The sequence below is a fragment of the Dioscorea cayenensis genome, chromosome 18, assembly GCF_009730915.1.
Source record: "Dioscorea cayenensis subsp. rotundata cultivar TDr96_F1 chromosome 18, TDr96_F1_v2_PseudoChromosome.rev07_lg8_w22 25.fasta, whole genome shotgun sequence".
Taxonomy (NCBI): domain Eukaryota; kingdom Viridiplantae; phylum Streptophyta; class Magnoliopsida; order Dioscoreales; family Dioscoreaceae; genus Dioscorea; species Dioscorea cayenensis.
In genome coordinates this window covers 14,926,525-14,939,428 of record NC_052488.1, presented here as the reverse complement: position 1 = coordinate 14,939,428, position 12,904 = coordinate 14,926,525, and the positions used below count along the sequence as shown (strand labels likewise).

General features: G+C 33.0%; 1 protein-coding gene across 2 annotated transcripts; it reads right to left on the bottom strand.

Annotated features, from left to right (window-relative positions):
• Positions 1 to 1,981: 1,981 nt before the first annotated feature.
• LOC120282670 (gamma-glutamylcyclotransferase 2-3) lies at positions 1,982 to 7,118 on the bottom strand. Of its 2 annotated transcripts, XM_039289509.1 has the most exons (8): positions 6,901 to 7,117; positions 6,716 to 6,792; positions 3,812 to 3,865; positions 2,767 to 2,823; positions 2,651 to 2,691; positions 2,503 to 2,574; positions 2,338 to 2,417; positions 1,982 to 2,258 (listed from the first exon to the last, which is right to left on the bottom strand). In XM_039289509.1, exons 1-8 carry the CDS (start codon positions 7,007 to 7,009, stop codon positions 2,185 to 2,187), a joined length of 564 nt encoding a protein of 187 aa, XP_039145443.1. In that variant the 5' UTR covers positions 7,010 to 7,117; the 3' UTR covers positions 1,982 to 2,184. The 2 variants fall into 2 exon arrangements, with proteins under 2 accessions (XP_039145443.1, XP_039145444.1); XM_039289510.1 differs by lacking the exon at positions 2,767 to 2,823 and having other exon boundaries at positions 6,901 to 7,118.
• Between the last annotated feature and the right edge of the window lie 5,786 nt (positions 7,119 to 12,904).

Genomic DNA, 12,904 nt, shown 5'->3' with positions numbered 1-12,904 from the left:
TTGCATCGTCGAGCTCACCTAGGCATCCTTGAGGCTTGTAACATAAATAAGACCAATTAAACCACAAAAACGACATCGATTCATCAATTAATATATGAATATTACAACAAATATATGTATAGAATACACACATTTAGGCGTTTATCACACAACAATAATGTAGTGGTTAGCTGGTTATTGTCTTTCGTTGAATGTGGGTGACCTAGGTTTAATCCACACACACTCCATTCATTTTACCATTTTTCATTAATAATAAAAAATATATTAAAAAACAAAATAACCTGCTAAGGGGCTGGGCAAGTTTGATTTGTGGTATAACATAACTATTTGTACTAAACCATATTTGATATTTTATAACGATTGGTATTGTATCATGTTTGATATTTTATGAACATCACAAAATTTTTTGAATTGTTTACTATTTGACTTCTATAAATACTAGACAAAATATTATAAAATTACTATGATACTCTTTTTACTACTGTTCAATTTAAAAAATGTTGTTTCCCATTTTATTCCTATAAGTAATAAACAAAATATTACAAAATTACTGTGACACCCTTTGCACTTTTTTATGTTTGTTTTACAATAAAGAACTTCATTCCTCGTTTGATTTTTATAAGTACTGGACAAAATATTATAAAATTACTATGCTACTCTTTGTATGGTTTATATGTTTGTTTTATAATAAAGAACTTCACAAGTAAATTTTAAAGCTTCTATCATTTCAATGTTAACCTAATTAAATTATATAATTAAACTTATTAAATCATAATTATATTTTCAAAATATATGCAAAAATAATTTTATTCCAAAAATACATCATAAATTATGTTAATATGTCAAGAGCCTAAACTGTTAAGTTTGTTGCTATATAATCTTATTAAACATACTATAATCTATAATCTATATAACCTAATTTATAAGTAATAATTTTATTAAATCATAATTATTTTCTTTTGTATTATATACACTAATTAATAGAAAATCAAGTTTCCAAACAATTTATATTTACAATTTTTTTTACCATATAAACCAATTTATAAAATTTGAAGAGGCTAAATAATAAAATTTGTAAATATAATTTTCTAAAACATAATTTTTTAAGATTATATATACTAATTTGTAAATAGACTTTTGATCAAAGAAAAACTATATAAATCATTTTGTAAATCATTCATTTGAAAGTATCAGGCGAATACAAATTAGCAAAGAGAAAATGAAGCTTGTGCTATCAGAATGAGAGGCATCTAGGGATGTGTCCAAATAAATAATTAAATAAATAAAATATATGAAAAAAAAGCAAACACAAAACCTAAATCAAAAGAAACCTCATCCTTCCATTATTTACTTGCAAAGATTATATTGCAAATACTAGTTCAGATGGAATACATCTCTTTTGCATTAAAAGTTGTATATTGTTCAAATTAAAATGAAAACACAAAGAGCATTAGGAAAAATATAAAATACGGCACTATAGTTCTAAATCAATCATAAATCTAATTAAAATCTTTAATTATTAAGTAATTGAATGAAATAGGTCACAACGAAAGCCTATAATCTTAATAACGCATATCTTTTCAGCTTGAACCCTTAACTCATATCTATCTCGAAGAGTCCCTGGAAACTCTAAAATCTAAAGAAACCCTAAAATTTTAGAGAGACAAGAGAGCAAAAAATAAAAGGGAGGAAAAGAAGCAAGGGAAATGAAGAGGGAGAAGAGGGGTGTGTAGATGAGATAGGGCATCGACAAAGGAAAAAGAGTTAATCTATTCTAAATTATTCAAAAGATGGTCCTATATTGTTGTTCGCTTAAAGAGGCTTAGAAAACCAAAGTTATTTCAAACCAAGCATGCCCACTAGAATAAAGTATTGCCTAATTGATATGATTAGCGCATATTTATCACCTCTTTAGTGCTCCAACGCATTCGTTTTGCCAAAAGCTCAGACAAAAATATCAAAAATAAATTCAATTTTCACATGGAAGACAGCAATCCAGCAACTCTTGCTTCGGAAGCCATTTATGATATAAATATTATCAGAATTACTGATCACAAGAACTTCATATTTCTTGTCAGATATAAATCACATGAAGCATCTGAAGTAGTTTAATACGCTGTTTTGATAAATTTTCAAATGGCGAGCTAACATTTTATCTGACATAAAGTCGCCTTGCTTATCATATCAACCAGTCTCTAAATCAGAAAGAATCTTTCGAACTGTATTTGCCAGTTCTATAACATGAGAATCCTCACATCCTGCATAAGTCAGCACAAAGAGTATAAACAAAAGTTGCATCAAATGGCAGAGATGAGCAAAACTATGAACATGGCTCACCAAGTTCAATTAACGCATCTTCAAGATGGAAAAGGTAGTCCCTGTTAGGTCCTGACGGACCTTCAGCATGAATGATTTGTCTACACAATATTAAAGCAGACCACATGAACACATTACACACTTGAAGCAATTATTTAATTAAACATATAGGGTAAGCATTATTACTTGGCTATTTCCCCGAGTGATGCTGGACCCAAGTAATTCACATTGATCATTTTATCTGGTGAAGCTATGTATCTAAAATGACACTGTCATCAGGTAGTGCTTCACGAGCTCAAATTCTTAATAATGGTTTCTGCAGTTTACCACTTACACTAATACTCCAGATACTGATGGGCTTGTAGATGATGGGTCCTGAAAATTTTTCGATGTTGATTGAGGAATCTTTAGATAATAAAGCACAAGGAGGGCTCACTTTCATTAACTTACAGTGAAGAAATCAAGATAAGACTTCACATCATATTGTTTTTCCCTCACTTCCAGGTACTGAGATGCAGTAAGCAGCACAGTTAATGTTTAAACAATGAATTCTAATATTTATGACCAGATTATAAGTTCTGGTATGATCTAAACATTAACACATATAATCTACCAATAATCCAAAAATTATATAATTTCATTGACGACATAGCAGAAAATCAAGGTTCAACATCATATAAATGATCACAATGCAAATTAAACTGCTGAAACGCTTGTTAAGGTATTTTTTTTTGCTATGGACTTTGAAATTATTTCCAGATCAATATGATGTTCAACATGTTCTCCGAATTACATAATAATTTCATCACCAGAAAATTTGGCTTAACAAATGGGGTGACATGTGTGCAGTTTAGAATCATAACATTTTGAAGTTCGTACACCTTAACTAGGGAAGTTTAGGCAACATTTGGATTGAGAAAAATGGAGGAAATGTAAGAGAAATTGAGGAAAAATATGGAAGGCAAAAGAAAAAGTTTCAAGGGGAATTTTTTTCCATTTATTTGCATATACATCTTATTGAACATTTTCAAACCAAATGTTATAATATATTAAGTTCCCCTCGTTTCTTTTTCCCTTTCCTCCAATTATCCTTAATCCATACACAGCTAAAAAAGAAATTAAAAAAACCCTTTAAACTTTTGAGAAGAAACCATTTCCACTGTTTGCTTGCAAACATTAGTTGTTTCCCCAGAAAATGTGCATCCCTTGTACTGGTTCCATTCATAAACAGAAACCGGATGACTTGAAATCTCAAATGGTCATTTTCGTTTTTCTATTTGTGTGGCTCTAATTATCAATACTACCTTTATTAAGGGATCTAATCCCTTTGAAAGGGGAAAAAAGAAAGATTTAAATGAAAATAAATCCTCATTTAGATGCAAGTCTGCCACAAAGGAATTGACCTGGCAACTCAATAACCTTATTGAAGACATGCAAATTTTCAAATATTGATAGCAGTACTGCTTCAACTAGAACTGCAGCTCGATCATCTTACCGATAAAGCAATCTTCTCATCTTCCTCTCCTGAAACTCTATAAGCAACACCCCACTGAATTCTCAGAAGGTACAAGAAAACATTTAAGTATCAGCAGAGCAACTGGTAAAGAGTACAGACAATCAAGTAGAACATCAAGGCGGACAATAACAAAAAATTGTATCACATTCTGGGTTCAGTAAGAAATGTCTTTAGCATAACTCTGCCTACTCTAAACACTATGTTTATCAGAAAAAAACTATATAGGCAGGGAGCCATTATGCTTAAACAATATCCCTGTGAAGTAAAGAAATGAATCACTTGAAAAGAAGGCCTTGCTAATGATAGCTCAAATAAAGCAACAATATGAATGCAGATCATCTAGTCAAAGAATTTTACAAATAGAAAAATTATAAAATGTGTTTTAAAAATATGCTATCAGCTTATGTTCACCCCAAAAATAAAACATTTGGACCATTTCAGTCTTGATTTTGGTTTCATAGATTTTTTTATTCTTAAGAATATTTAAAATAAAAAATTATTATAATAAAAGCTAATTAACAATAGTTCAAAAGGTCTAACAGTAAAATGTCATATAATATAAGCTTTTCGGGGCATAATTTATTGAATAATAATTAATCACAACTTTCACAAATATTTAACTTAAAAGCATTACAGATCTATTTCATTGCTAAAACAAAACAAATAGGCAACATGGATCTATATTACAGAACCATCTGGCATGCTCTTAAAAAAAGGAGCTTGCAACCCATTGTCTTTTTTAAGAAAGCAGGGCAGGGCTAGAGTGCACTTGTTCTTTTCCCTAAACAGCAGGAATCAAAAGGCCAAAGCTTTATATTTTTTTTCAATGACTTTAGGAAGCTTGGGGCAGATAAATGATTGAACAGCATTAGATTAGGTCGTGTTCAGCTTTGTTTGCCTTTAGTTATGCTAAAAGTTTCTTTGAAAGATTGGGTCATTCCTCTTTTGGTGATCTCGAGATCAAATCATGATTAAGAACAAAAGTTCTTTTCTTTTTCTTATTTATTACATAACGTTTATTATTTTTTACTTTTTAAGCCTAAGCCATGTTGCTGACTCTAGCAAAGTTCAAGCCCGAAAGGGAACTGCTCAAGCTAAATTGAAGTCAATGTTGTTAAGGGCGCAAGGCTCACCTGAGGCGCTAGGACCCTTATATTGCTCGAGGCCCAAGGCGCAAAAAAACGCGCGCCTGATTGTAGTAAGGCACACACACGTAATATATATATGATATATGATAGACAAATAGAAAACTTAAAGCCTTAAACTCTAATATTAACAAGCTTGTCTTATCTTAAGGTCAGAATTCTATTCCTAATATGATAAGACATAAGCAACTAATAATCATCATCATTAACATCAAATTCTAAATTCATGTTTTCATCTTCTTTTCCTTGTTCGGAATCATAGTCACCTACATCATGCTCTACTTCATTGTCATCTTCCTCTTCAACAGCTGAAAAATTTCTTCTAGATTTTCATCTTCAATATTTATTGCTTAGTTATTAGATTCAATTTTTTTAATAGACTTAGAGACTTTTCAAATACTAATGCCCAATAAACTGTGGCTCTTTTAAACAATACAAGACCAACAGTTTTGTCAATCAAGCGCGCCTTGGGCTTCAAAAAAGGCGCAAAAAAGCACAAAAAACCCTCAGCTGACTAAAAACACCTTGCATTAGACACTTAGAGATGCTAAGGAGATTCAGCACTGCGCCTGGGCACCTAGGCGTGCGCCTACAACACTGATCGAAGTTAAACCAAGCCAAGCTCAACTAAGAGTTGCCTAAATCAGGCATGTTCATTAACAGCCCTAAGCAAGTTGGCTCTGGTTAAAGTCCCATTGGAGCAAATCCACAGGTTGGCCGAGATGACACACCAATTATCTAATGACAGCAGTTATTTTGTTTAGTTTAATTAATTAATTAGTTTATTTATTTTTGAAGTTTGACAGGATTTTCTAATTTGACTATATTCACAAAGGAACAGTCAAATTAGTCTGATTTTCACCGGTGTCCCCCAAAGTTAGCCATTGCAAAAGTCAGTCCAAATACAATGTTTGGATATCAACTAAAATATATAACTCACTAAAAAAGAATGCAAATAAGCATATTGCCCTTTCATATTTTAGAATATTAGTAGTAAGAAAGACCATACATCCAATTAAAAATTTATATTTGGAGCAAAAGAAATTCTTAAATTAGCAAATATCAAATTAATGACACCACTTCTAAGTCTTATAACATTTCATACGCTAGTAGTATCACATTATCTAAACATTAATACACTGAGTATTTTGATTTAATTACATGATCCCCTAGGAGTAACAAACTGATTCCATGTTTTCAAATTCTTTCACAAGAATTAGATAGCATTCACACTTGATCAAATTAGATGATGGAGAACTAATATTATTCCGAAAAGAGAACTACATTATTTCTAATCAATGAGCAGTGGCAGAGTGAATTCCAACTTCAAGTGTTTCTCCAAACAGGAAAAATAATGTTGTGGCTAGCAAAACTTTTCTAAGTAGATTGTTTGGTCAACAGATGGAAAAAACATGTTCTATTTTTAGTTTTTATGTTTAATTTTATTTTTTATTTTTTATGTTTATTATTATTTTTTATAGGTATAAAATGCAAAAAAAATGATGAATTTGTCCAACCAAAAAGAATAGGAACACTTGTTCCTCATCCCATCTAAGCTACTTGTCCTTAATCTCCATCCAAACCCTGAAGAATCAAAGGATACCTAATCCATTTAAATCACCTACCCAAAACCCTAGATATAATACCAGCAAAACACTCAAAAATCATCAAAAGCAGAATGCAACACACATGTCATACAACAAGAACAATAAACAACAGGGGATAGTGCTAAACATACACAAACATCCCCAGGTACACGCTCCAAAGTAACTGTTCTCCCCGGAAAATCCGGTGTCCCCCTGTGATCTGTGCTTCCTGTAAACCATAATCAACACAATCAATAGCAAGCAATTGAACAAAAAACAACCACAAATGGAAATAGCGGAGACTAGTGACCAAAGAAAAGGGAGAAATAGGAATGACCCTGATAGAATACTCGACGGTAGTCCTGGACGAATCCAATGAGGCGCTCATCGTACCGGAAGCCGGCTTTCCAGATCAGCGAACCATATCCGAATACCCAAAGAACCATCCCTCCCCTTGCTCTCTCTTTCTCTCTTCTACTCCCTCCGGTTCAGGCCACTTCAGGGAACACACACACACACACAGAAAAGCCGAAGGAAAACAAAGAAGGCTGAGAGAAGACCTTATTTATAACTATATACATGTAAAGTACTGTTTGTTTACAAGAGATAGAATTGAGTATACATGTAAAATAGTATTTATTTGCCGGGATGGAATTGAGTAGGAATGAGATAGAAATGAGAATAAGAAGGAATAAATTAGGAATAGAAGAAAAACTTTGTTTGGTTGGAAGATATAGAAAGTAATTTATTGGGAATAGAAAATATAAAAAGAAAAAATATGTGGAAAATGCCTCTTACAGGAACCAAGGCATAGCCTAGTGGTTTCCTATCTTGCTTGTGTTTGGGAGGTCTCGAGTTCGAAACCTCTCAGACACAATGCAAAAAAATAAAAAGGTGCTTGTTGCCAATTTGTCAAAAAAAAAAGAAAATGCCTCTTATACCCTTATTAAGTGAATATTAAATAAATAAATATATTAGTTAATAATATTATTTTATTTATAATATATTATTATTATTATTTAAATTGTTTTTATTTTTTATAATTAATTTTACAATTAAGCTTTATTATTATTGTTTTTTTATAATGTTATCATTTTATTTTTGTTATTTTTTAATTAATTTCATTTTTTGTTTTTATTATTATTGTTTTTATAGTATTATTTTATTTATAATATATTATCATTATTATTTTTTACAATGTTCATAACATTTTTTCTAAATATAATATATATATATATATATATATACAAAGAAAAGGACAAAACATGATGGAAAAACAATTGAAATCAAGCATAAAATGGACATATCCAAATCCGGATTAGACAATCTTTAAGAAAATTGGAGAAATCTCAATAAGGGTTTTTCCTTCATCTCATTCCTCAAAGACTCCTCCCTCATTCCTATGCCTTTCAACCAAACAATGGATTGGACCCATTCCCAATCCAATCCCACTCCACTCCTTCCAAACAAACAACACTTTATGCAGACGGAGAAACCCTCTGCATTTCTTTTAATTTTCTTCAAGTCCTCAAAATTTGGTATTTTGAATACCTAAACTTTCAAATTGAAAAATCATGTCCAGAGGTAACGGGAGTCAAAAGCTGACGTGAATTTTTGTTAATGTGCCATTTTTAATTAATATATAATAAAAAATTAAAAACAATAAATTTAAATACTAAAATAGACCTTTTATTTTTTCTTTTATTTTTTTTTTAATAAAGCACCGGTATTTTTCAAATTATGAAAATTATCAATTACCTTCTAATCAATGACGAGCAAAATATATCAAGTGATATTTGAATTTTTTTTTTGTAGTGTTATTTTGTTGAATTTGTTGTTGATTTGGTTTTGAAAAAAAAAATTCATTATATAGAGTGTTATTTTGCATTTATATGGTATTACTTTTATTATTTTGCAAGAAGAACGGAAATTATGCTACTATTTTTTTTTAACATTAGCGGTATAATGTGATAATTATACTAAGTAATTTAAAAATTCAGGGCAAATTCTCTGTTAACCAGGTTATAATAAATATGTTAATATTCTTCCACAAATTTAAGAAGTTTGCACAACATGAAAAATTTTGCAAGCATCCATGTGAGTCATGTAACCCTGTCTTATTCTTTGTTATTCTCTGGATCATCATTAAATCACAACTCACGCGTAACTTAGCAACAAAGCAAGAACTCTCAACAATAAGCCTTCCGAATTCCAGATCTCTCTTCCAATTCCAGTGTTCTAGTCCATATCATTCAACCATTCCTTGATAACTCGATTCAAGCTTTGATGTCACGCTTCGAACCCGGCTCGCCAGACCCGATGCGCTAACAAATGGCAACACACCTACAAGGCTAAGACCCAAAAGGCGTGCAAAGCCTCAAAACCCGATTCTCAAAGTGGTGAGCTATTAAGCTTTTTATCTGAAATAAAATTAAACAATAGATTATGAGCTTGACAGCTAGTAAGTACCCACTAAACATATCGGGATCATAAAAGTTTCAAAATTTCAAAAGTCAAACAAAATATAATAAAATACAAGTTTATCGTAATCAAATTCAGAAATCAAGTTTTTTTTCCAATAATACATAACTGATCAAAAAGACAAGCATATATGTTTCACAAATAACTATTGCCAAAACAAAATATTAGAGGTCATATGTTTACCCTCGGTGACCCAAGTCAGAATTATCAGAAGGCGTTATTCTTCACAGATGGAATGGTGGGAAACTATAGTTTCTATTTCACTTGGAATCCCTAGAGCTCTAAGCAGTCCCACACAGTGTGAGGTGTTGAGAGTATCCCTTTCCGCCGGGGCATAGTGTAGAGAGCTAGTCACGGTTGACCTTAGGTTTGGGACTGTGTGTCTTTGGATCTCCATGACTCATTAGATATCAATTAGAGAGGCATAATATTAGTTTTTCACTTGAAACAATAGTCCTAGGGTAAGCATTGTTTGAGTACCCCATTTTACCATCGATTACCTCTCTTTATTCCTCTTCTTTCTTTTTTCTCTTTTATCTTTGCTTGCATTAATCTTTTGAATCAAAATCACAAATTGGTTTTCACTCTAGCTAAATAGCAATACTTCTTGTTTCTGAGTATCTATTCCTGGTGGATACGACTACCCACTCACCAGAGTATTTTATTACTTTGACACCTGTGCACTAGTGGTACACACATACAATTCGAATGTGTCAATATCTCTCCTCAAACTTGGTGATCTTTACTGGAGGAAAGTATCTTGTAAATAAAGTCTTGGCTATCTGCTTCCATATAGTAGTAGACCCTTGAGACAAGGAACTCAGGTATTGCTTGGCCCTTCCTCGCATGGAGAACGGAAAGACTCTAAGATGAACAACATCCTCAGACACATTGCTTGCCTTGAAAGTGTCACAGATTTCTAGGAAATTCTTCAAGTATTTATATGGGTCTTCATCTTGAAACTCTTCAAACTGGCACATCTGCTGCACCATCTGGATAAAATTGGGCTTCAACTAAAAGTTGATTATGACAACAAGAGGACGAATAATTCTAGACCCTACTCCTTCCAAGTTCGGTTGGACAAAATTTGAAATACTTTATTGTTGATTCCCGGCCATTTCTTCCTTTTTATTTACTTCTATACTTACTTCCACAAACCCTATTTTACTTAGATTGACTTGACTTAATCTTCTTTGGAAACTTCTTTCAATCTCTGGATCGGGCCTTACCAATGGAGATGAAGTGCTCCCTCGGGTTATATAATTATCCCTTCACAATATAAGATAGATCAAGATCAGCTCAAGGTTAAGAAGTGAAATAAGAAAAGAAAGATAAAATGAATGATCAAATAAGAGAAAAGAGATATTCACAATTATGAACAATATAAACAAAACTTGATAACTAGAATCCTAATTTTCCTAAAAGTTGTTAGTCATCAGCAACGCCACCAAAAACTTGATGCACTCTCCACAACTGTACGGATCATAACAAGTAGTAAAGTGGTACCCTATGAGGGGCAGGGTTATCGAACCATAGGGATTGAACTTCTAATACTAGTTGCTCTTCTAATCTTTAGTAGGTAAATAATTGGTCGGTAGGAAGAATCACTAAACAAGACAAAAAAAGAAAAAGGATGGAACTATCAGGCAGACTAGGATCGAGTTTTGAACAACAAGAGAGCAATGCCCCTTGATAATCACTATGTGCTTTAGTGTATTGAGTTACTTCTAATATCTACCAAGCACATCCTAAGATCCTTGCAGGTGCTCAAAGTAATGCTGCATCTATAGCTCTCAAATAGCAAAGTTTTGTAACTGTAACCACGGGCTTCATACACGCCAAGTTTTGCAACTACACAAGGCAATCACAACAATGGTAACCCACACACGCCAAGTTTTACACAAAAAACTACACAAATCAAGTACACCAAGTTATGCAACATATGAATAAACACAAGAACGCATTAGAACTCCATAGTCATTAAAAACAAGTAGTCAAAGTACACTAAGCAACATAGTTTAACATCTTAGGGCACCATGGGACAGTTAGCCCCTCATGATTTCATACAACTAAGAAGAAAGAATGAATGCACTAACAGACCTCTTGCGTACATGTACTACAAGTCACGGGTGTCAAAGTAATAAAGTACCTAATTAGTCGAGTAGTCGAATCCACAGGGAACGGAAAAATTAGTAATAACTACTTTTAAGTTATCTTGTCGAAATCAAAAATATGATGAAATGAACTTAATAAAGGGAAGTATGAATGTCGGAAATAAACATGGAAGAGTAGAAATGAGGGAAGTAACAATCAATGCTCCCCATATGATCTAATATGAAGTGCAAGATTTACAAGTGTTTCTAAACCGAGTTAATCAAGTTGAGGCAATCCAAGAATAATCAGTCCCTGCCTCCAGAACACCAAAACTAGTCCCCTACGAGGTCTCGGTGGAGTAATCGCTCAATATTAGCACCTCACACCACATATAACCGTAATAGGCTTTAGAGATTCCTAAGAGTATATCCGATTCCTAAGGATAGACCTAACCCTACCTCTAGGTGAAAGATCCCTAATCCCCTACAATGTCTCGGTGGAGAAATCTCTCAATCCATGTCTCACACCAAATATGGTTGTATAAAGCCTAGGGAATATGGAGATAGAATGTACTAGTCAAAGGGGAAAGGGGACACTCCACTATCTAATGACTCACCCTTCTAACCTTCTTCAATCTCAAGGTTTTAGCCCTAATGGAGACCTCTCTCTCACCAAGGCAAACAACTCATGCAAACCAATCAACCACAAGATCAATACGGCAAAAAAGTAATTAGAAAGCAAGATTGAAACTCAATTAAACTCAGATTTAATAGAAAACACAAAGTAAATCAATACAAGAATAAGATCCTAGGGTTTACATGCCCAAATATCTACTAGGGTTTAGCCCTCCATGGGGTAAATTACAAAACAAATAATGCAATGTAAATTAATAAAAATCATGGAATAAAACCCCCTTCAATTGGTGATGATGGCCTTGATGGGTCACTTAACTTCTTGAAGAATTCTTTTCCGAAGCTAGGTCACTGAAGGCATTCTTAATGCTATGACAAAGAAAGAATCTATCAAAGTTGGTGTAGAACATCCCCAAAATTCGCCAAAGACCTCCTCTCCAAACCCTAGCCGCTTATGGGTGGAATTTTTACTCGGTCGCATGAGCAGTGTTTTGCTACAATACTACTACAGGGTTTTGTTACAGTATTTTACTACAGTACTCTTCATAAACAAGTCTCCAACACTCTTTTCTTTGGGCTACATGGATGGGCACACATCCGCGTGGTAGGTTATAAAGTTTCTTGTCGACTAATCATCAGTAGGAAGATTCTTGAATGCTTCATACAAGTTGGGACATGGGAGTGTGAATGCCTTTGTGCCCTTCCAACTCACAATCTTCCTTGAATTCTCTTGGAAGTTGGCACACACCCCTATGTGTATGAGCTCCTCTTGTGTCTTGATCCTTATGTTTCACAAAAACTCCCAAAAGGTGACTTTACAACCTATCTTTGCTTCCTTTTCTTCTCTCAAGGCCTTCACAACCTATTTGCAGAAAGGAACACCAAATACAATTTATGAGACATAAAAATGATAAAAATGATGCTCAATGCTTGTAAAATATAGAAAAAAAAAATGTTTACTCAAGCACTTATCATGCACTAAGGTGAGAAATCATGACTTACCCTTTTTTACAAATTCTCCTTTGCTGAGCTTCAAATCTCTTGTGCCTTTAAATCAACCTTAATCCCCTTAGACGGTATGGTGAAGCTTGATCATCATCCTTATTAGCACTCTCCAAGTGTAGAAGAAAGCCT